General features: G+C 39.8%; 1 protein-coding gene across 6 annotated transcripts in view; it reads left to right on the top strand.

Annotated features, from left to right (window-relative positions):
- ZNF81 (zinc finger protein 81) overlaps positions 1–25,300 on the top strand; it is a 92,229-nt gene that overhangs the window by 45,723 nt on the left and 21,206 nt on the right. For 5 of the 6 annotated variants that reach the window (XM_037821977.1, XM_037821975.1, XM_037821976.1 and 2 more), the window contains exon 3: positions 25,028–25,154. In XM_037821977.1, the coding sequence (XP_037677905.1) occupies positions 25,028–25,154 (127 nt within the window). Of the gene's footprint in view, positions 1–24,988; positions 25,155–25,300 lie in introns of all 6 variants that reach the window. The other variant, XM_037821980.1, reaches the window with a different exon arrangement.

Here is a 25,300-nt window from a genome sequence, read left to right as displayed (position 1 = left end):
TTTTAATGCATTTTTATTGTGAACTTTAACACGTGTACATAACAGGTGATAGCTTTCAAAGTACAATTTAACAAGCCGTTAGAGAGCAAATTTCAAAGAATATCATGGATCACAGTCCCACAACTTCAGCTATTTCCATTATTGTAAAATATAACATGCATACAGAAAGGTGTTAACTTTCGATATACAGCTCAATAAGCAGTTATATAGGTAATTTCAAAAATTGTTATGGGTTACAGTTCCACAGTTTCAGTTCTTTATTATGCGATATAGGATATATATAGAAAGGTGAAGACTTTCAAAGCACAATTCAACAAATAGCTATAGAGTAAATTTCAAAGGATGTTATATGTTACAGTTCCACCATGTCATTTACCTCCTTCCAGCTATTCCAACACCCCTGCATCTAAATATATATGTGTCTGTGTGTGTGTATGTGTGTGTGTGTGTATATATATATATATAGTTTCAGTATTCATAGACCTTTGTTAAATCTCATCTTGTTTGTTGCTACCCCTTCCACTCACTTATCTCTTTCTCCATCTTCAGTGGTGTCTAGACAGTGAACACCCTAACTTGTTCATACTGAAAGGGGATGCTGACAGTATGGGGAAGGGGGCTGCATCTGATTGTTGTTCTTAAAGAGACTGTTGCCTCTGGGTTTAGGACTTGTCTGGCATAGGAACACTCTGATGGATTTAAGTTTCTGAGAGATAAAACTTAGTGAGTGAATCTTTTATGGAATCTCAGGTAGGGACCTAGGTATTTGGGGACTACTTTGGGTAAGGGCATGGCATACTGTGGCCATTTGGGATGTCTGGCTGAAGCTTGCATAAGAGAAACCTCCAGGAGAGCCTCTCGACTCTACTTGGGATCTCTCAGCCACTGTGACCTCAGCTTGTTACCTTTCTTTCTTTTTCATGTGGTAATATTTTCCATCTCAAAAATCTTCCCTTGACTCCACATCTATTTCCAGCCAAGGTGTTTCACTAGATGAGTAATTCCTGCATGCTAACTAACAGAATAGCAAGTTGCTCTGTATGTATTTAATGTCTTCTTCTGGTGATTGGGTTCTGGGCCAGAAACTTGCTTCCTCCAACTGGGATAACTTCCCCTATAACCCTTCCCTTTGATACAGTTCTTTATCTTTATGCAGTTTCTTTCTTTCCCTAATTTACTTCTTTTACCCCAGAATTATAATCTGACTGATAGTAAGATGGAGACCTTGCTTCCTTTCTGTTGGTCTTTTCTGATGGTTCTGAATCTTTGTGCATTTTTTTCTATACATTATGTGAAAGATGTCTTTTATATTATGCTTTCTAATTTTAGTTCTTATGTCTTATATCTTTCACTCTATGCTTTATTTTTTATATCAGACTTTCTGTTGACAGAGATGTTGGGCGACAGGGTTTTGGGGTGTGGAAACAAAGAGATGCCTAACATTGAAGCACAGCACTAAGCAGATCTGTCCACACAGACCAGGAAGGACTGGGTAATGACAAGCATGCCTCTGCATGGCAATGAATGCTTTTATATATTGAAGTGACATTGAAGATGCAGAACACCTCTTCCTGGTGGCTCTTTAAGAGATCAGGAGGGAGAGCCTAAGCAGGGCTCTCACCCATCTTAAAGGCACCAAGGATTTAAGTCACTCCCTTTGCTTTGCTGAGAATTTGTACAATATTTTTTGTACAATGTATTTTTTCTTGGAATTTTTAAAACTTGCTTTATTGACATGTAATTCACATACCATAAATTTCACACATTTAAGGTATACAATTCAGTAATTTTTAGTGTATTCACAGAGTTGCATAACAATCAACACAATCTAATTTTAGAACATCTTTGTCACTCCATTTACGCAACCCTGCACCCATTAGCAGTCACTTCCCATCTTTACTTCCTCAAGCCCTAGGCAACCACATCTATTTTCTGCATCTATAGATTTGTTTATTCCAGACATTTCACATGAAAGGAATCATACAATATGCATTCTTTTATAACTGGCTTATTTCACAAGCATATATTTCAAGGTTTATCCATATTGTAATGTGTATCAGTATTTCAGACTCATTTATTTTCAAATAATTATACTTTGTATGCTTATCCATCCATCAATTGGCAGACATTTGGATTGTTTCCACCTTTTAGCTATTATGAATAATTTGTACTTGTGTACAATTTTTGGATGGGCATATATTTTCATTTCTCTTGGGTAGATGCCTTCATTTTATCCTAGAGGGAACAATGGAGTGTATCATGGTCAAAGTTCACCTGGGCTGGGAGACCTTCTGTTATTTTTTTATCATAATTTTATTGTGAAATATAACATATATGCAGAAAAGTGATAAATTTCAAAGTACAGTTTAGTATGGTATGGGTTACAGTTCCACAATTTCAGGTACTTCCTTCTAGCTATTCTAATATTCTAGAGACTAACAAGAAATATAAATATAGTGATTCAGTAGTCAAAATCATTTGTTAAATCCTATCTTTCCTGTTACAACTGCTCCCTCTCATTTGAGCTGTCTCTCAATCTTTAGGGATATTTGGGCAATGACCATTCTAACTTCATGCTGAAAAGGGGTGTCAACATTATGGGGTAGGGAGATGCAACTAGTTGATGTTCTTTGAGAGACTGGTGCCTTTGGGTTTCAGGGTTAATCTTGCATAGGAACAATCTGGAGGTTTTAAGTTTCTGAAAAATAAACTTAGAGAGTGACACGTTTATAGAGCCTCAGATAGATTCCTGGGTATTCTTTAGGGTTTTCAGGAATACTGTTGGTTGGGATTTGGCATACTGTGGCAACCTGCAATATCTAGCTGAAGCTTGCATGAGAGTAACCTCCAAAATAGCCTCTCAACTCTTTTTGAAATCTCTTAGCCACTGAAACCTTATTTTGTTATATTTCTTTTTCCCCTTTTCATCAAGAAGGCATTGTCAATCCCATGATGCCATTGCCAGGCTCATCCCTGGGAGTCGTGTCCCATGTTGCCAGGGAGACTTACAACCCTGGAAGTCATTTCCCACGTAGTGGGGAGGATAGTGAGTTTATTTGCAGAGTTGGGCTTAGAGGGAGAGGCCACATCTGAGGTTCTCTGGGGGTGACTGTTTTTATTTTAAGCATAGACTATTTTTTATTTTCCTTGGGATATGTTTGCAAACCTCTTATAATCACATTTTTTCCCCTAAGAACCAAGAAAAACTACAGTCTGAACATCAGTCTTATGATCACACGTTTTCTTAAGGTCCTAAAGGAGAACTCAGTGTTTCAACACCAGTTCCAGGTCCTCCAGGACCTCCAGGGCCCTGGGCCACTCTGGCCCGAGGTCCTCCTAGTGAGTATCCCCTTTGCCGGATCTGACTTTCCTGGCAAAATGTGGTACCCATTATGAGGAAGAAATATAGTCATTTTGGCTCCAAAAAGAGCATATGTCAGAGTCCTGTCAGATAGCCAACAAGCAGGTGGGAGACGTGCTGAGGTCCTTTGAGATTTTCCAGATTATTCTCATTGGTGCTTTTGATTCCAAAGGAGAATTAATATCATCACTTAAGAGCAATTCTAAAGCAGAACAGTCCTCATGAGTTTTTGATGAGGGAGAAAGCAATGTTTCCCAGGGATCGATCAGGAGATATTCCACAGCTTCTTCATTACTAAACTTAATTTCTTTGCCAGCGTGATCTAAAATTTAATTTTGCATACATGGAGGGAGACTTTATTTAATCCAGGATATCTAGAATATTTCTTTTCAGGAATTAAATTATATTTTTAAAATTCCTTGCAGCTCTTAATGAATAGTCCTTTGGGAGGAAGGGCATAAAGTTGGAGTTATGTGATGATTATTTCTTAATTTCCAAAAAGGGCTGTGATGACATGGAGGACTTGGACATTTTGTTTTAAGGCAAGAGAAAGGAAAGTTGGTGATGTGGGTGTATGTGTTTTTTAGGTATTCTGGGATCCATACAGTCTGACTGTATGATTGTGAAAACCTTGTGGCTCACACTCCCTTTATCCAGTGTATGGACAAATGAGAAGTAAAAAGGGAGACAAAAAGTAAATGCATAATAGGGAAGAAAAAGGAGTATGGGATGTTTTGGGTGTTCTTTTTTACTTTTTTTTAGATTTTTATTCTTATTTTTTGGAGTAATGAAAATTTTCAAAAAATTGATTGTGGTGATGAATGAACAACTATATGATGATGTCAACAATTGTACACTTTGGATGATTGTATGGTATGTGAATATATCTCAATAAAATTGCATTAAAAAATTTAACATCCTAAATCTGTAACAATCTCATTTGCTTTTCTGCTAACCTAACTTCAATAGTACACAGACCATGTTCCTATACCCTCCATCTCCCCAGTTTTCTGTAGTTCTAGTCACAAATTACATGCTTACATACATGAGTCCAAAACCACTGTTTTATCATTACATTTTTATGTGTTTTCCTTTTAGATCCTGTAGGAAGTAAAAAGTGAAGTTACAACCCAAAATACAATAATAGTACTGGCTTTTATAATTATCCTTTTCATTACCCTTACATTACCCATTGCCTTCTTGCCTCCATGGTTTCCCACAATAAATTGAAACTTAATCTTATTGAAACTCCCTTGTATGTGACATTTTGCTTCTCTCTTGAAGCTTTGAGAATTCTCTTTATCTTTGACATTCAAAAGTTTGATTATAATATGTTATGGTTTTCTAATTTGCTAATGCTGCTAGAATGCAAAACACCAGAAATGGATTGGCTTTTATAAAGAGGGTTTATCTGGTTACAAAGTTACAGTCTTAATGCCATAAAGTATCCAAGGTAATGCATCACCAATTGGGTACCTTCACTGGAGGATGGCCAATGGTGTCCAGAAAACCTCTGTTAGCTGGGAAGGCACATGGCTGGTGTCTGCTCCAGAGTTCTGGTTTCAAAATGGCTTCCCCCCAGGACATTCCTCTCTAGTCTGCAGTTCCTCAATAATGTCACTCTTAGTTGCTCTTGGGGTGTTTGTCCTCTCTTAGCTTTTCTGGAGCAAGATTCTGCTTTCAACAGCCAACTTCAAACTGTCTCTCATCTGCAGCTTCTCTCTTTTCAGCTCTTGTGCATTCTTCAAAGTGTCCCTCTTGGCTGTATCATGCTCGCTTCTGTCTGAGCTTATATAGTGCTCCAGCAAACTAACCAAGGCCCAGGCTGAATGGGTGGGGCCACACCTCCGTGGAAACTATCCAATCAGAGTTATCACCCACAGTTGGGTGGGGCGCATTTCCATGGAAACAACCTAATCCAAACGTTCCAACTTAATCCCCACTAACATGTCTGCCCCCACAAGATTGTATCAAAGAACATGGCTTTTTCTGGGGGACACAATACACACAAACTGGCACATATGGCATGGGTCTATTTGAGTTTATCCTGTTTGGAGATTGTTGAGCATCTGGAATGTATAGCATATCTTTCATTAAATTTGGGAAGTTTTAACCCATTATTTCTTTGAATATTCTCTCTGCCACTTTCTCTCTTTCTTCTCCTGGAACACCCACAATTTGTATATTGGTATGCTTGATGGTGTCCCACAGGCTCCTCAGTCTCTGTTCCCTTTTCTTCATTCTTCTTTCTGCTTCTCAGACTGGATGATTTCAATTGTCTTATCTTCAAGTTCACTATTATTTTTCTGCTAGCTTCAATATGATGTTGAACCCCACCAGGGAATATTTAATTTGTTACTGTGGTCTTCAGCTTTGTTTGGTTCTTTTCATAATTTCCATCTCTCCATTGATATTCTGTTTGTGTTCATCTGTCATTTTCCTGATTTCCTTTAGTTATTTGTCCATGTTCTCCTTTAGCTCTTCAAACATATTGAGGACCATATTTTCTAATTCAATTTCACTGAGGTATATTCACATACCATACAGTCATCCAAAGTGTACATCTTCTTGACCAAAAAAATATATACAAAGAATATACACAGTGCCGTCATATAATTATGCATTCATCACCCCAATCTATTTTTTGAACGTTTTCCTTATAACAGAAAAAGTGAAAATAAGAATAAAAAAAATAAAAGTAAGAAAGAACACCTAAATCATCTCCCCCACCCTATTTTTCATTTAGTTTTTTGTCCCCATTTTTCTACTCATCCATCCATACACTAGATAAAGGGAGTGTGATCCACAAGGCTTTCACAATCACACTGTCACCCCTTGTAAGCTACATTGCTATACAATTGTCTTCAAGAGTCAAGGCTACTGGGTTGCAGTTTGTTAGTTTCAGGTATTTACTTCTAGCTATTCCAGTGCATTAAAACCTAAAAAGGGTTATCTATATAGTGCATAAGAATGCCCACCAGAGTGACTTCTCAACTCCATTTGGAATCTCTCAGCCACTGAAACTTTATTTCATTTCATTTTGCAAGTTACAGTCTTAATGCCATAAAGTGTCCAAGGTAATGCATCAACAATTGGGTACCTTCACTGGAGGATGGCCAATGGTGTCTGGAAAACCTCTGTTAGCTGGGAAGGCACATGGCTGATGTCTGCTTTTGGTCAAGAAGATGTTCTCAATCCCACAATGTCAGGTCCAGATTCATCTCCAGGAGTCATATCCTGCGTTGTCAGGGAGATTTACATCCCTGGGAATCAGATCCCACGTAGGATGAGGGCAGTGAGTTCACCCACCGAGTTGGCTTAGCTAGAGAGAGAGGGCCACATATGAGCAACAAAGAGGTACTCAGGAGGAGACTCTTAGGCACAATTATAAGCAGGTTTAGCCTCTCCTTTGCAGTAATGAGCTTCATAAGGGCAAATCCCATGATAGAGGGCTGGGCATATCAAACCACCAGTCCTCAATGTTTGTGAAAACATCAGCAACAATCCAGGTGAGGAAGCCCAACACCTCTGCATTTTCCCCCAGCTCCTCGGCGGGGGGCCCTGCATATATATTTTAATTCTCTGTCCAAATTACTTTGGGATGTGTCTCTATTTCACACTAACCTATGCAAACCTACCAGGTCTCACTTCCTATTAAAAGTTCCATGTAATTATGGTATTTGAACAAACTGTGCGAGTTAAATTGTTTAGGAAATATAGATCTTGCACCAACTAAACATCTCTTCCCTTGGTTTCACATGGAATTTGAAGCTTTAAAATGCAGAGGACCATATTTTTTAAAGTCTTTGTCTGGATGTCCCAGGTCTGGTCCTCCTCATTGATGATTTCTAATGCTTTAATTTTATCTTCCTGTTTCTTTGTATATATATTTTTTCTTTTGTTGAAACCTGGGCATTATATTTTAATGTGTTGTTGCTGGAATTAAGACTCTGAGGCATCTGTTCCTTAAGCTTGTATCCAAGTAGTGTTACAACAGAGCTTTCCTTGAAAGTCAGGAGCTGACATACAGAAGAAAGAAAGAAAAAAATAGAACAGTTTTCCCAGTCTTTGCAGGTTGACCTGTGCGAGTGCTTGCCTTCAGAGATTTTCAATACAGTGAGTTTACAGAATAGCTCCAGGCCAAAGTGCAGGGGACTCACTAATCCATTCTGCACGTGTCTTGTTTTGGGCAGGCATGTGTGGCCCTAGGAATTCCTGCACTTACATGGATGCATATGTTCCCTTTTCCCTTAGAAACAGTTTCCTCATGGTCCTGAGTATAGAACTGTATGTCATACAACCAGCAGTCCCTCTCACCAGGCATCCACAACTTGACTGCTCTCCCACAGTGTTCTATAGGAGAGCTCTGTGAACTGCCTTCTCCTTCATTTTTGAGGATAGTTTAGCCACATACAGAATTCTTGGTTGACGGTTTTTATTTTTCTTTTGGTTCTTTAAATATGTCATCCTACTGCCTCTGGCTTCCATGGTTTCTGATGAAAAACTGGCTATTAATCTTATTGAGAATCTTCTCTGGGTGATGAATTGCTTTTCTATTGCTGCTTTTGGTATTCTCTCTTTTGCTTTTGAGAATTTGACTATAATGTGTCCTGGTATGGTTCACTTTGAGTTTATCCTGCTTGGCATTTGTTGAGCGTCTTGAATGTGTAGACTCATGTCTTTCATCAAAATTTTAAAGTTTTCAGCCATTATTTTTCCAAACACTCTTTCTTACCCTCTCTCTCTCTTTTCTAGCTCTGAAAATTCTGTTTTGCGTATTTCAGTGTACTTGATATTGTCCCTTGATTCTCTTAGGCCTGTTCATTTTTCTGCGTTCTTTTCTCTCAGGTTCTCAGACTGATAATCTCAGTTGATCCATCCTCAAGTTCATTGATTCTTTCTTCTACCTCCTCATATCTGCTGTTGAACCTCTAGTGAATTTTTCACTGCAATTATTGTACTTTTATATCCAGAATTTCTATTTGGTTTCATTTTATAATTTGTATCTCTTTATGGATATTCTTTATTTGGTGAGACATCACTCTCATGGTTTCCTTTAGTTCTTTGTCCATGGCTTCCTTTAGCACTTTGAACATATTAAAGGCAGGTGATTTAATATCTTTGTCTAGTAAGTCTATTACCTAGGCTTCGTCGTGGATAGTGCCTATTAATTAATTTCTTTTTCCTGTAAATCGACCATACTTTTTTCTTTGCATGCCTCATAATTTTTTGTTGAAAACTGAACATTTTGAATAATATTATGTAGGAACTCTTGAAATCAGATTCTCCCCCCTCCCCAAAGTTTGTTGTTATTGATTGTGGGATGTTGTTTGCTTGTTTAGTGAATTTTCTAAACTATTTTTATAAAGTCTCCATCATTTGTCTGGTGGATGCTGAGGTCTGTGTTCTGTTCACTTAGTGGTCAGCGGTGTTTTGACAGATTTCATTAAATACCTGGATCCAAAAAACTAAAATAATAGCAAGAAAAAAATTCTCTCACAGTCTTTCCAGATTGGCTCTCTGTTGGGACACTCCTTCAACATTTAGCCAGGTAGTTTTATGACTATACATTAGCCTTCACCACCTTCTTCACTGGTGCTTGGAGACCATTCAGAGGTGAAAGATTTGGGTCTTCTCAGGCATTTTTTGAGCATGCATATCATTCTGGGCATATGCATGGACTTCTTGATTCCCTAGTATACATGGGAGCTTCTGCAAACCCTATTCCCCCATGTATTTCCTTTCCCAACCTTTTCTTTCCCAGGATTTTTAGTCTGAATATTTCTTGTCCAAACTCACCATTGTCCTAGACTGCTGCAGCCAATACAGGTGACCAAAGAAGCCTCCCCAGTCCTGGGAATGCTCTAAGTTGGGTGAAACAAAGGCAAGCCTTTGTGCCAGCCTTTGAGGGAGCCATCAGATGGGCTAAGGCCCACAACCGCAATTCTTTGAGAATAAGTTCCACATTGCTCCCTCTGGCACTAGTAACTTGCACCAGAAGTGGGGGCTGCCATCCTCACTGCTGCTGCCATTCTAGGGAGTGGGGGTTGGTAGCTGGGCCTTTTAAAACACCACAGCCCTGTCTTACTGCAAAACAGAAACTTCTTCACCAAGTCTTCCCCTTGGTTGTAAGTTTTTTACTAGATTCCCAAGTTCTGCAAATGTTGATTCTGTTTTTGCCAGCTCATTAGTTGCTTTTGGGTAGGGAATGAGCCCTGGAATTCTCTGCTGCACCATTTTCAGTGACATATTCCCCTAAACTTGCATGTGAGAGTAGGGACTGTTCTATTTCTTTGAAGGTCCATCTCTGGGGCCTACTAGCAGTTGTACAAGTTGATTTAAATCAGGAATCCCAGGACAATATGCCTAAAGGACCAGTCTGAATTGATTTTTAAATTCTTAGCTATTCTTACAGTGGTTCAGAAAGTTTTTAATGATGGTATGTTAATCTTCCCAAGACCAAGGCTTAAAGACTACTTGTTTAGGTGAGTGTTCAGGTGGTTGGCCTTCCATCATGGGTGGGGAAGGGCCAATAATACAGATCAGGGTGGTGACTTGGTAGCATGTTCTGGCAAAAGGGGGAGGTCTATGTTTGGCCTTGTCACAGGTAAATAGGGTAGTCATCCACAAGTCTTATGGGAGTTATGAGAAAGACTGGACAGCGAGTCTTGTCTCAGTCATATGGGGAAGGGTGGTTCTTTGTAGTAAGTTGTTTCTCATGACACAGAAGGATGGGGGGATTTTTTTTAACCGTCATGTTTTCAGCACTCGGGTGAATTCACCATTGTCAAAGGTTCCAAGTTGTGTTTGACAAATTGAATCTAGTTCTTGTTTCTGGAGAGAATACTAAAGGGCAATCAGTCCAGTCTGTCCTGTTTGTCCCTACCACTAGCTGGTGGCATTCATTCACCCCAAGGAGCAACAGCTAGGTAATGGGGTTGGGGAAGATATTTGGAAGTGCTTTGCATGTGAGATGCAAGGGTTGGGGCCCTCCCCCACTGTTTCTGGTAGACTTCTCAGTAAGGTTAAGAGGAATGGTGTTGAAATTGTGGTCAGAGCCATCTGGTGGGGGGTGGCAGACATAATAGTCAGTTAAATTTACCGTCCTTAACAACAGTTTGGGAGAGATGCATTATGAAGAAGGCTCCAGGGCGGTTCTGAAATACAAAGATCATTCATGTCCCTCCCTCCCCTGTGCCTCCCAGAATCTTTCCCCAGGAACACTTTTTTGTAGACAAAATCTGGTTGGTAGAGGTAGCCTTCTTCCAGCAGGACTTTCCAGACCTTATGACTTTATGTCTCAGGGTTTCTAGGGAAGAGAGAAGCCCTTTTAAGTATTTGACATGATTATGAAAACATTCAGTTAAATTAGGCACAGGACATGGTCACAGACCCAAATTCATAGGCCTTTCAAACATATATTCAAAGGAAGTGATACCATGCTTGCTTAAAATGGTACTAATTTTTAACAAGGCTAGTGGTAAAACTGTAGCCATTTTAACTCGGGAGTTTGCTGAATCTTAGCCAATGAGTTTTTTTGAGTTTGATTCATCTATCTGCTCTGCTTGTCCAGAGGATTGAGGATGATAGGGAATATGATAGTTTATAGGAATCTGCAAAGTTTTGCATAATTTCTGAACATTGGAAATAAAATGACTTCCTCTGTCTGATTCAGTATTCTCTGGTATTTCAAGAGTGGGGATTATATTTATTAAGAGACTCTTTACCACTTCCTGAGCAACGGCTTTTGAAGCGGGGAAAACTTCGGGCCATCATTCACATCAGAACTAGATAAAATCTCTTACCTTCCGTAGGCATTAATTCTATGAAATCAACTGCCACCAGGTTCCTAGTAAAGTTGGTCGGGGAAAATTTCCTATGCTTACCTTAGGAGTGTCCTGCAAAGAATCTTGTTGACAAATAGCACATCTCTTTAATATGTTTTGAATAATTTCATCTTTTTAGTGTGTGTGGTAAGAGTCTAGTGCCTTTAAAGTCCATTTTTACTCAGATGATTTTGTTGATGCCACAAAAATACTAACCAAGCAGATAGGGACTGTGGTATAAGAATTATTTTGTTAGGGAATTCCCATAGTACATTTGAATTTCTTTTAGCTCCTTTCTCAATCTATTTGTCCATTTCCTTTTAACCTCCAGGTATTTGTGAATTTTCTAAGTCTCTGATGGTTATTGACTTCTAATTGTATTCCATTGTGGTCAGAGAATGTGTTTTGAATAATTTCAATCTTTTTAAATTTATTGAGGCTTGTTTTATGTCCCAGCATATGATCTATTCTGGAGAAAGTTCCGTGAGCACTAGAAAAGTATGTGTATCCTGGTGATTTGGGATGTAATGTCCTGTATATGTCTGTTAAATCTAATTCATTTATCAGATTGTTTAGGTTTTCAATTTCCTTATTGGTCTTCTGTCTGGTTGATCTATCTATAGGAGAGAGTGATGTGTTGAAGTCTCCCACAATTATTGTGGAAACATCAATTGCTTCCTTTAGTTTTGCCAGTGTTTCTCTCATGTATTTTGTGGCACCTTGATTGGGTGCATAGACATTTACGATTGTTATTTCTTCTTGCTGAATTGCCCCTTTTATTAGTATGTAGTGGCCTTCTTTGTCTCTCAAAACATCCCTGCATTTGAAGTCTATTTTATCTGAGATTAATATTGCTACACCTGCTTTCTTTTGGCTGTAGCTTGCATGAAATATTTTTTTCCATCCTTTCACTTTCAGTTTCTTTGTGTCCCTGTGTCTAAGATGAGTCTCTTGTATGCAACATATTGATGGTTCATTTTTTTTGATCCATTCTGCAAATCTATATCTTTTAATTGGGGAGTTTAATCCATTTACATTCAACGTTATAACCGTGAAGGCATTTCTTGAATCGGCCATCTTATCCTTTGGTTTATGTTTGCCATATTTTTCCCTCTCTCTATTAATATCCTTTATTGTACCCATACCGAATCTCTTTAGTACTGAACCTTTCTCCAAGTCTCTCTGTCCTGTCTTTGTTTCTCTGTCTGTAGGGCTCCCTTTAGTATCTCCAGTAGGGCAGGTCTCTTGTTAGCAAATTCTCTCAGCATTTGTTTGTCTGTGAAAAATTAAGCTCTCCCTCAAATTTGAAGGAGAGCTTTGCTGGATAAAGTATTCTTGGCTGGAAATTTTTCTCACTCAGAATTTTAAATATATCGTGCCACTGCCTTCTTGCCTCCATGGTGGCTGCTGAGTAGTCACTACTTAGTCTTATGCTGTTTCCTTTGTATGTGGTGAATTGCTTTTCTCTTGCTGCTTTCAGAACTTGCTCCTTCTCTTCTGTGTTTGACAGTGTGATCAGTATATGTCTCGGAGTGGGTTTATTTGGATTTATTCTATTTGGAGTTCACTGAGCATTTATGATTTGTGTATTTATGTTGTTTAGAAGATTTGGGAAGTTTTCTCCAACAATTTCTTTGAATACTCTTCCTAGACCTTTACCCTTTTCTTCCCCTTCTGGGACACCAATGAGTCTTATATTTGGACGTTTCATATGATCTATCATATCCCTGAGGTCCATTTCGATTTTTTCAATTTTTTTCCCCATTCTTTCTTTTATGCTTTCATTTTCCATTCTGTCATCTTCCAGGTCACTGATTCGTTGTTCAACTTCCTCTAGTCTTGTACTATGAGTGTCCAGAATCTTTTTAATTTGGTCAACAGTTTCTTTAATTTCCATAAGATCATCCATTTTTTTATTTAGTCTTGCAATGTCTTCTTTATGCTCTTCTAGAGTCTTCTTGATTTCCTTCATATCCCGTACTATGGTCTCATTGTTCATCTTTAGTTCTTTGAGTAGCTGCTCTAGGTGCTGTGTCTCTTCTGGTCTTTTGATTTGGGTGCTTGGGCTTGGGTTATCCATATCGTCTGGTTTTTTCATATGCTTTATAATTTTCTGTTGTTTTTGGCCTCGTGGCATTTGCTGAACTTGATAGGGTTGTTTTAGGGTTTGTAGACCTATTGAAGTCCTTATCTCTAAATTATCAGATCTACAGCTTCGTGGAGTACACTTTCTCTAACTAACCAGCAGGTGGTGTCCACGAGCCACCTGTTCTCCACAAGCCAGTTCTCCCCTGCTTAGCCTTTTTGGTGAGTGGGGGAGTGAGTCTTGTGGGGCCCAATTGGTGTACCAAGCTTGCGTATGTAGTTGGTGTTGCCTGCCCTGTATGTGGGGCGTGTTTCTGGGCAGTCGGGGAGGGGGGGTGGCCCTAACAATCAAATCTCCCTGGTGATCCTAGAGTTTTAAAGCTGCTGCAATAGTCTAATCCTTCAGTTCAGTCCTGCCACAGTTTGTCTCTGCCACTGACCCACAAGTCCTTGGTATTGGCGTATGGCTCCTGAGACTTGCAAGTGGGCCCCTCTTCCAGGCTGTGCACCCCGGGTCCTCTGTTGAGGGATGACTGTGCTATGTCACAGGTGAGTGCCGTCCCCCCAGTGTGGTTCTGGGCTGCTGGGCTGTGTAGGGAGGCTCCCAGTCTGCTGAAATGATGGCTGAATGGGGCTTTGTTAATTCACACTGCTCCACCTTCCCAACTCTGGGACAATCAGCTGAGGTTGCAGGGAAGACTAATGTCCACGCCCAGTTTTGTGGTGTGTGCCTGTTATTTGAAGCACTTCCGTCACACTGGGTTGTCTGGGGCAGCTCTGGGCTATGGGGCTGGCGATGGGCAGGAGTGTTTCCTGTCCACCAGGATGGTGGCTGTGAGCGGACACCCCCCTTTTCTTGGGAAGTTGTGGTGTTTAGTGAATTTTCTCAGCCACTGGATTATTGCCTTTTGTCTCAGAGCTCTCTTAGTTCTGCTCTTGACTTGACGTGCCCAAATTGCAATTCTTTGAAGCTTTCTGTATTGGGCTTCTTAGAGTAATTGTTTTAGAAAAAGAAAAAAGGATTAAAAAAAAAAGGGCCCTCCTCAGAGATCTAATGGGTTATTGAAATGCTAATAGACAAAGCAGCCAGGGCCATTAAGGAAAGGTCCACAGGGCAGAGAGATCAGCTTTTCTTCGGGATTTGCATATGCGCCTCAAGGCCTGAGCTCCGCCCTTCCCCTTTCTGTGTTCACCAGAACTCCAAAAATCCTCTGCTTTTATTTTGGAGTTTTTCGTGTTGTTTTTTTTTCTATGCCTGTCTCCTCTCTGCTGGGCTGGCTGCTCTCAGATTCTCTGGTGTCTGGTCTCAGTCTATCTATGGTTGGAGTTTGGATCAGTAGAATGAGTTTCCGATAAGGGCTGCCACTGCAGTTCTCCCTTCTCCTTCCCGGAGCTGACAGCCCCTCCTCCCACGGGACTGAGCCTGGCAGGGAGGGGCACGGGTCCCCTGGCCGCAAAAACTTACAGATTTCGCTGATCTCAGCAGTTCGACATTTTCATGAGTGTTGTATGAAGTATGCCCAAAGACAGATTGCTCTGTGGTGTCCAGTCCACGCAGTTCCTGGCTTTCTACCTACTTTCCTGGAGGAGTAACTAAAACATACAGCTCACCAGTCTGCCATCTTGCCCCCCCATTTCCTTTTATGAAGCATGTTTTTGAAAATGACTGAAAGTTTCTTGTTGTATTAAAAGTGGGGCTTTTAAGTTTGGAGTCTGCCATGTTTTAATAGCGGCTTTTGAAACTGTCAGCTAAATCATTACTTTTAGAAATCTCATCATTCTGTCCTGTGTCCAATGATTTACTAATATCTCAGCAGGTGATTGTAAAGCTTCCAAGTCAGGTATTAATTTTGCATGAGATATTTTAGTTCCTAAGTCAAGAATCTCATATTTTTCCATATTTGCCATGTTGATTGACACACACCAAACACATATTTACTATCAAAATACAGATTCATTTAAGCTCTGAACCAAGAATTGCAGCCCTAATAACTGGTATTAACTTGTCTGCTTGTGCTGATTTAATTCCAGGCAAAACATAAGCTTCCAAGATTTCATGAACAGTAACCGTAGCATAGGAAGCCTTAAGTTGGTCATTTTCATTCTGGGTACAGTAAACATTATCAAATCTGCATTTGGGGTCTAGTGTCATCTTCTATTACCACTGTACACTCCTGATCATCTATTTGATCAGGATATGGTAAAACAGTAGTAGGGTTTAGGAGATTTGAGTCTCCTAAGCACAGTATTAGGATTGGATAATAATGCTTGTTGATAGCCAGTCTTGTGGTGTACCAAAAAAATTGCTGATTCTTATGCACATGTAAAATAGCTGAGCTGTCACAGCCTGGGGCATGCAAATAAGTTATGTGACCAAAGGTAAGTGATGGAGATGTTTCAATAAGTGTCACTGCTGCTGCCATATCTAGAGACATCCAGGCGTTTCGAGTGCATCCAGAAGAACTGAGAGAAGCACTATATGTCCTTTTGAGTTAAAATTCCACTAGCATGGCCTTCATTTTCATGACAAAACAAGTGGGAAGGATTTTCGAAATTTGTAATCCCCAAAGCTGTGGGAGAGACTATAGACAATTGTTCAAAAGCATCTTTACCTTCAAAGGACCAAATTAGAGGATCTGGAGAATTATTGTGCAATTTTGCCCTCTCTGCAAAGGCTGGAATCCACCTTACTAGTCCCCAAAATTGTCTAAGTTCTTTTATTGTAGTAGGCCCTTTCATCTACATTGCATAGTTGCAGCCTTCACCTGACAATAGATGCTTTAAATATTTTACCTCAGTTAGGCAACCTTGGAATTTATCTAGTGAGGCCTTATGCCCCAGTGAAGGAAGGAATTTTAACAAAGCCAAAGTATCAGTTTTGCATTGCTCTTTAGTTTCTGAGGCTTCCTCAGAATTATCTACCTAGGAATAATTATAGATCACTCTGATGGAGCCAGTTTCCCTAAGTTTTCCTATAAACAGCTAGATAAAATAGTAGGAGAGTCCTGAAACCCTTGAAGGATCCTTTGCTGTAAATCCTGGACTCCTTCATAAGTAAAATCTAACAAAAATGTAGACTCGTTAGCTGTAAGAGCAGGGAAACAAAGCAGAACACAGAATGACTACATAGAAAACTTTGCTGACAATGGCACCAAAGTCAGAATAGTTGTAGGGTTAAGAACTACAGGGTTTAATGGGACAATAAATTTATTTACTGCTCTAAGATCTTGTACAAATCTATATAGTGATTGACCATCTTTATCAAAGTTACCTTCCTTCTTTACTGAAGGAAGGTTTTACAGGGTGACTGCCCTTTTAAAAAATATTATCCCTTGTTTTAATAACTCTTTTATTCCTTCTAATTGAGCTCTCAATGAAGGATATTGTTTTACACATGTCTATGGCTTATCCTTTTGGTAAGATATTTTTATTAATTCTGTATCTCAAATTAAACTAGTATCATTATTCCCTAAGGCTTACAGCAATTCATAGATTTGTTTCAGCTCGGGGTGCTTTAGCATACCCCTTTTCTTTCAGAAGGCCTATGGTAACTGAATCAGGTGCCGTTTTTTTCCAGGGAGCTCCACAAACATGCCGTCCTTGTTTGTACATTTATCAGTGATGTACTTTCTCTGTAAGAGAATAAATTGGGCTCTTCACCCATGTTCAGAGGCAACTTGGAAATTCTGATGTGGTGGCAGCTTAAAACTGTGGATTCGTTATGCTGTTTGTTAGAAATCTGAGAAGCTGGCATACAACTTTTTCATTAAAAAAATAATGCCAATTTTAAATGGCATGTTACCTTCTGATAGTCCCTTTCTTAAAATGGGGGCTTACCTGCTTTTAACTTTATAGAATCTTATTTATGAATAAAAAGTGATCTATTGGGAAAAAAAAGGAACATGGTAGCCTTTAACTTGCATAGCAAACTTGCAAGCAGGTCTCTCTCCAGTAGGTTTAGAGGTGGCTCAGGAGAAAGTATGAGATGTTCCTCATAAGAGGGCCTATCTGTATGGGAACTGTGGAGGAAAAGGAACAAGTAGAATGCTGACCTCAAATACCAATAGTCTTTATTGATCTATAACCAGATGGAAAGCAAGGAATTTCTGAGGAAATTGCAGAGTAAATAGCACCAGCATGTATCGGCAAAGGCAGGGATAGTTTGGCCTGAGGGAAAGTTACTGAAACATATGTTTCACCGGTTCCCAACTCTGAGATTCCCTCAATCTGTCAATATAGAGCCATTCACCAATTATTCCCTAGCTGAGGGTTTTGTCCTTGTGCGATTTTCTGATCCCCTTATTCCTGCAATTTGTGCATCCTCTGATATCTCTTTCTACAATCCGTCTTCCAATGTCCTGGCTTCTTGCAGTTTCCCCTTCTTCCTTTATTCCCTTCATGGACTGTCCAGAGAGGTTATTCTTTTTAGTGAATAGTTGTAATTGAGCAGCTGGAACAGTGGTTTTTAATGACTTCTTTGTCTTTCTCTAGATTGCCCCAAAACTGAGTAGCTGCTGCTAGGATTTGAGTCATAGTCTGTCCTTGGCTGAGACAAAGGTGGATAGGAACAGAGGGTGATTTTCAAAAATGTTTTATTGTAGTAATATATATACAGCCTAAAATTTTCCATTTTAACCACTTTCAAGTGTACAATTCAATGGTATTAATTACATTAACAGTATTGTACTACTATCACCAACATCTATTACCTCAACTTTTTTATTATCTCAAACAGAAACTCTGTACCCATTAAGCAGTAAGTCCCTCTTCTCCCCCGCCCCTCCCCTCTGGCCCCTAGGAACCTATAACCTGCTCTCTGTCTCTGTGAAATTTGCTGCTTCTAGGTATTTCATATAAGTGAGATCATACAATATTTGTCTTTTTGTATCTGGCTTATTTCATTCAACTTAATGTCTTCAAGATTCATCCATATTGTAGCATGTATCAGAACTTTATTCCTTTTTATGACTGAATAATATCCATTGTGTGTATATACCACATTTTGTTTATCCATTCATCTGTTGATGACACTCGGGTTGCTTCCACCTTTCGGCCGTTGTGAATAATGCTGCTTTGAACATTGGTGTACAGGTATCTGTTGCAGTCCCTGCTTTCAGTTCTTTTGGGTATATACCAAGAAGTGGGATTGCCTGGTCATATGGTAATTCTATTTTCAACTTTCTGAGGAACCACTAAACTGATTTCTGCAGTGGTTGCACCATTTTACAATGCCACCAGCAATGAATGAGTGTTCCTATTTCTCCACATCCTTGCCAATGCTTATTATTTTCTGTTTTTTTTTTTAAAAAATAGCAGAGGGTGAGTTTGATCTTCCCCTGGATCCATATCAGTAAATTTTGAGAAAGTCTCAACAAACCATTGATGGAAATCAATAGGGGACTCACCTATCTTCCTGGTACACTGCTGCCACTTCTCCCAGCTCACTTTTAGCAGAAATGGTTTAAGTAAAGACATTAGCAGCCCTTCTCAATGGGTCCCTAAAGCCCTTAATTCTTCCATAGTTGAGGTGGCAGATAATTGGCTTCTTTTGGCCACAGTACCCCTGATGTGGTGGGTCATTTTCTGGTCCCTCATATGCTTGCTCCATCAAACAAGTAAAGTCTGCTGTTTGCAGAATTCCATGCAGCAGCCAGTGCACATCCCCATGTGTGGGGCTGTAAACTGAAAACGCACTGCCCAATACTTCTGCAAACTTCTATGGGTCTTCTCGGGCACAGGAAAATAAGTCTTTCAATTGACAGTATTGTCTGGGGAGCAGGGCATGTAGATTCTTATCGTTTCAAGTCTCCCTGGTGGGGCGGGGGTGGGGGTCTTGAGTAGTTTCTTAATAGCATCAACTTTACTGGCAATCACAATAGGAAAGGCTAGTTTTCCTGTCATTGAGTCAAGAAAAATATAGAATCATATTGCATTTTGCTTTCCTTTCTCATGTTGTTGTTTATCATCCTAACAACTTTTTTGTTTGTCTTTTCCAAGTACCTACTGCAGATACTCTTCATCCTGTCATCTTCTTATGGGGTCACAGTCCTTTACCCAAGTTCTCAATTATTTCCTGATTGTGTCAGTTTATCGCTTCTGCTTTACTAGCTACATGGTGTGTGGATGATAGGGGACTTTTGGAGGTGGAATCTAGGCTAAGACTTGAAGTGGAATCAGAGCATGAGGCATACAAACTTCAAACAGAGCAGGTAATTCAGTGCTGGTTAAAGAAGTTGTGTCCTTGTCCCTCTTTGCAGGGAAATCCACTAACAAAAGGAACTACTGATATATAAGTTCCTCACTTCCCTCTTACAAGTAGTTAAGGAATCTATTTGAGTCAGGGAGGGATAAAGAGAGATGCAAGAGAAGCAAAAGGAGTGAGGATAGCAAAGGAGGAGGGTTCTGTGAAAGAGAAAGTGCCTTTAATTCTCTCATTTTCCACTTCCATTTTCCTCAATCTGTCCTTCTGGCTATCCAAATAATTTTAACTTTCTTCCTAGAATGATACTCCTCCCATAAACACAAATAATTTATTTAGTTGGGATGAGATCCTTCTAAGAACCAATGCAAATAAGTTAATTTATCCAAATCGAGGGAATGGTCCTGTGGCCAGTGTAAGACTGTATTCTTATTCCAAATGGATTCCACTCCATATATGACAGAGATATAGTAGCCTTTTAAGAGAAAGACCTACCAGCAACTTTCTGGCTACCCATATTTCTCTACCCTCCAAGCTGATGATGACCCTGACAGAATTTTAGATCTGGTATTACAAATACTCAATAATAAAATCTGGAATTTGGAGACGGTGGTTCATCTGGCTGGTATTTAAAAAGAGCAGAAAGTTATAAGGGAGACATTTTGAAATTCAGGCTCTCTTACAGAACTGTTGTGTGGCCACAAGACCTTCAGCTGGTCCACTGAATTCAGGAACTGTAAGGACATTCCATCCTCACTGCCAGATTTTGGGGGGCTGAAATAAAATTGCCTGGTAGCCCAGGAAATCCTCTCCATGATGTGGAAAAGAAATAAAAGTTTTATTATTGAATAAGCATTAAACCAGACAATCACAGGCAGTCCTTCAATGGTGTTGCAAAGACAGAAAGAAATCTCATTACAAGCAGGTAAAATCTGTTACATACATGTTCTCAAGGTAAACAATAACTTATCCTCCTGTAAGAGGACTTCACAGCACTGTTTGCTATATATTCTTTCATAGTTCATCCTAAATTCACTTGGTAATTGTTGTGGCCATCTGTGCTAGTTAATTGCCTTTATTAAAACAACAACAGCAGCAACTTGTAGCTCTATGACAAGCTGTTAATTACAGCTTAGAGAAGGGCCACCTAGACTAACTTCCCAGGGTGACAGGGAGATAGGAGTACAATCTTCTTTGATGTTCACATTTCAGAGATACAGTTTCCAGGCCCTTAAGAAAAACATTCCTGGATTGGTAATGCTGGAAAAGGGCTTATTTAGCTTTTAAAATGATTTATGTACACATCAAAGGGATAGAGGAAGGATTTAAAAATACAAGTTTTCTCAAGGAAATTCCCTAAGAAAGGGGAAGGGAGAAAAGGTTTCTTTCCTTTTTAGCAACAGGGAAAATTCAACTTTCGTTTGTCACCCTTACATACCGTTGGTTCCCTGAGCCCTAATTCCCACAGGGGTGATGCAATTTGCCCTAGATAGATGCCTGTATGTGCAGTGAGTTGCATTACAGGAAATGAATCCTGAGCCTGGGGAACCTGCTGCTTAATAGCTGCCTGAAAGCAAGCTTAAAGTAGCCCATGAAACCTGAAAAATGCCCAGGTAAAGAGCAATCAGGGCCTTGTTTTCTCTTTATACCCAGTGAGATGTGTGGGAGCATAAGAGATCCATGGAAGAGTGTCTTCCAACACTTAGGTGGCAGCAAAATAGAAAAGAGGGCCTAGGCAATATCCAACACATCCCAAGTGCCATTAGTTTGTGCAGTGGGTTCAGTTACTGTCACAATGTCTGAAATAGCCATATATATATATATATAGCCATATATATATATATAGTGGATTACTTATAGTAATCCACTATAAGTCTTCAGCTCCCATTGGCCTTTTTTACTGGCTATACAGGGCTGTTGTTTTGAGATAATGTACCTCTTACTACATCTGCTGCCTTTTAGTCCTTAATCAAGGCTGTAATTTATCTTTGTCCTCCTGGGATTCTGTATTGTTTCTGTTGAACCACCTGGGAGGGGATAGGGAGACGGGTTGGAGAGTGATTTATGTGTCCCACTACCACCTCTCTACATGTGGCAGTCCCTGAATGACAGATCTCCTCTGGATTTTATGAGCATTCACAGAACAAACATGTACAACATCAATACCAACTATATATTCATCTGTGGAAACCACAATAACAGTACATTGAGTCAGCCCAAAGGGCCCCACCCACAAGGTCACTTTAGCTTCCTTTCTCCCTACTAATCTGTGCCTAAACTCCATCAGTTGAATTTGAGTGCTCCCTCCCCTCCTCGGGATCAGGTAGAATGGTGACTTGGGCGCCTGTATCTGACAAAGCCATAAAATTCCCTCCCTTACCTGAAGCTCTCCAGCATACTTGGAGGGGTGTGTATGGCCTTTGGTCCTTATTGGGAACAGGGAAATCTCTGTTCCACCCCTAACCATCATTCTTTTGAAAGCAGCTGACTTCAGGGTCGAAGGGGAGGGAGGGATCAGTCAGAGAGTAAAAGGGCAGCTCCATGCCAGCAAGTAATGTGGCAGCTACTCAGGACTCAACCAAATGAACTTCTAATGTTTTCACAATACCCAGAGCTCTGTATCTGGTGGCAAGGTTGCATTAATCAGGTTTCTCTAGGGAAACAGAACCAACAGGAGGTATCTGTAAATATGAGATTTTATAAAAGTGTCTCATGCAACTGTAGGGATACATAAGTCCAAATTCCATAGGGCAGGCTGCAAGCTGGCAACTCCAATGAAGGTTTTTTGTTTGTTTGTTTTTTTAAATGCAATTTTATTGAGATATATTCACATACCATACAATCATCCAAAGTGCACAATAGTTGTGCGTTCATCACCACAATCAATTTTTGAATAATTTCATTACTCCAAAAAATGAAAAAATAAGAATAAAAATAAAAGTAAAAAAGAACACCCAAAACATCTCATACTCCTCCTCCCTGCTATTATTCATTTACTTTTTGTCCCTATTTTTCTATTCTCCGATGAAGGTTGTCAATGAATTCTCCAGGAGAGGCTGACTGTGTGAAGTAGAGATGAAAATTCTCTCTTCTGACTGCTGAAATCATCACTTCTCTTTTTAAAGCCTTCAACTGATTAGATTTAAACATATCTCATTGCTGAAGACACTCCCCTTAGTTGACTGTAGATGTAATCAGTCATAGATGCAATCAACTTACTGATGATTTAAGTCTGTGAAATGTCCTCACAGTAGCAGTTAGGCCAGTTCTTGCTTGACCAGACAACTGGGCACCATTACCTGGCCAAGTTGACACACGAACCTAACCATCACAAAGGTCATCATTACTGACGCCATCTATTTCAGCTTTGGATGCCTTGATTCAACAGCCATAGCCACTATTGCTTTCTGATTGTGCCGGTTGTGGGGTTTATGACCATTGACTAACTTAGGCTTTACTAGCACAGTAGCGATTTTTATTTTTAATATGTCCACCTTAATCTGGGGCATTTGCTACCTATTGGCATGATAATAATGCTTTTGCTCAGTGCACCCATTGGAAACTTATGGACCCTAGAAGAGCCATGATTTTTTTTTTTACACTTTAAACAGGTGTGTTTTATTGTATGCAACAATAAAGTTTATTGTATAAGTCATAAATACCATCTTCAGTACATATTTTGTTTTTTTTGTTTTTTTAATGCAATTTTATTGAGATATATTCAAATAACATACAGTCATTCAAAGTGTATAATCAGTTGTTCACAGTATCATCATATAGTTGTGCATTCATCAACACAGTTCATCTTTGAACATTTTCATTACTCCAAAAAATAAAATTAAAATTAAAAAGAGTATCTAAAGCATCCCCTTACCCTCCTCCCCTCCATTGTTCATTTACTTTTTAATACAGTTTTATTGAGATATATTCACCCACCCTAAGTCATCCACAGTGTACAGTTATTCACAGCACCATCATACATTTGTGTGTTCATCACCAGAATTAATTTTTGAACCTTTTCCTTACTCCAAAATAAAAATAAAAGCAAAAATGAACACCTAGATCTTTCCATCCCCTCCATCCCACCCTATTCTTCATCTAATTTTTGTCTTCATTTTCCCACTCATCTGTCCATACACTGGATAAAGGGAGTGCAAGCCACAAGGTTTTCACAATCACACAGTCACACTGTGCAAGCTACAGAGTTTTATAATCATCTTCAAGAATCAAGGTCACTGGGTTGCAGTTCAACAGCTTCAGTTATTTCCCTCTAGCCATTCCAACACACTAAAAACTAAAAGGTGATATTTGTATAGCACATAAGAATACCCTCCAGAGTGACCTCTCAACTCCATTTGAGATCTCTCAGCCACTGGAACCTTATTTTGTTTCATCTCTCTTCCCCCTTTTGGTCAAGAAGATCCTCTCAATCCCACAGTTCTAGGTCCAGGCTTGTCCCCAGGAGTCGTTTCCTGTGTTGCCAGGGGGATTTACACCCCTGAGTGTCATGTCCCACGTAGGGGGAGGGTAGTGAGTTCACATGACAAGCGGAGCCATGATCTTTTAACCCAATCTTGTTGGGTGGAATCTTTTGATTGAGTGTTTCCATTGAGATGTGACTCACCTAATTGTGAGTGAGACCTTTGATTAAATTATTTCCATGGAGATGTAACCCCGCCCATTCTGGGTGGGACTTGATTAGTTCACTGGAGTACCTAAGAGAGCTCAAGAGCCGACACACATGCTCACTCTTGGAGATGCAGACAGAAGGATGTTTGGAGATGCTAAGCTGAGATATGAAGCCCAGAGTTTGCCCTGGAGAAGCTAAGAGAGGACCCCCAGATGCTTAGAAGAAATGCCCTAGGAGAAAGAAGCAAGGACACACAGGAGCTGAAAGAGAGGAGTGAAGACAGAAGCCCAGAGACATTTTGGAGAAAGCCGTTTTGAAACACAACCCTGGAGCAAAGGACCAGCAGACACCAGCCACATGCCTTCCCAGCCGACAGAGGTGTTCCGGATGCCATTGGCCTTTCTTCAGTGAAGGTATCTTCTTGTCGATTCCTTTGTTTGGACACTTTTGTGGCCTTGGAACTGTAAATTTGTAACCTAATAAATCCCCTTTATAAAAGCCAATCAGTTTCTGGTATTTTCCATAACGGCAGCTTTAGCAAACTGAAACAGGTGTTTTTTTTTTGAAGAATAAATGAAAGCAACAGTAGAGGGAGCTATGAAGTTAAAAAATTAAGGTATCCACTCTTCCTTCTAAAAGTTCTGGAAAATGAATTTCCCATTAAAAACGACCAACAGCATAGCATCAAGTTCAAATCCAATGTGAAATTATTTAAAAAATGATGACAGACTAAATGCTTTAAACAATAAATAGCAGGTATTTCAATTAGATATTTGTATCCTACACAATGTTAGGTATAACTAGGTATTTATTAGGTATACCATATGGTATATAATGGTGAAAATCATTAAAAACAACTTTCTGTTTGTCTTCTCCCCATCCCTCAGTGCTGACATGCCACCTTGAACAGGATTGTGTTGTTATAGGTATCAGTGTCATTCGAGGATGTGGCTGTGGACTTCAGCAGGGAAGAGTGGCAGCACTTGGACCCTGCTCAGAGATGCCTGTACCAGGATGTGATGCTGGAGAACTATAGCCACCTTCTCTCAGTGGGTAAGCACAGCTGCCCTCCGTGTCTGCAAGGGGCCTCAGTGAGAGCACTTCCATTCTTGGCTGCTGACTGCTGTGGGACATCTGAAGTGTGGGATGGTGTGGTCCTTGATTTGTCTGAGATTCTTCGGGTCCCTTTCAGCTCTTTA

The sequence above is a fragment of the Choloepus didactylus genome, chromosome X (assembly GCF_015220235.1).
Source record: "Choloepus didactylus isolate mChoDid1 chromosome X, mChoDid1.pri, whole genome shotgun sequence".
Classification (NCBI taxonomy): domain Eukaryota; kingdom Metazoa; phylum Chordata; class Mammalia; order Pilosa; family Megalonychidae; genus Choloepus; species Choloepus didactylus.
Note: the sequence above shows the minus strand (reverse complement) of the source record. Positions and strands in the feature narration are given on the sequence as shown.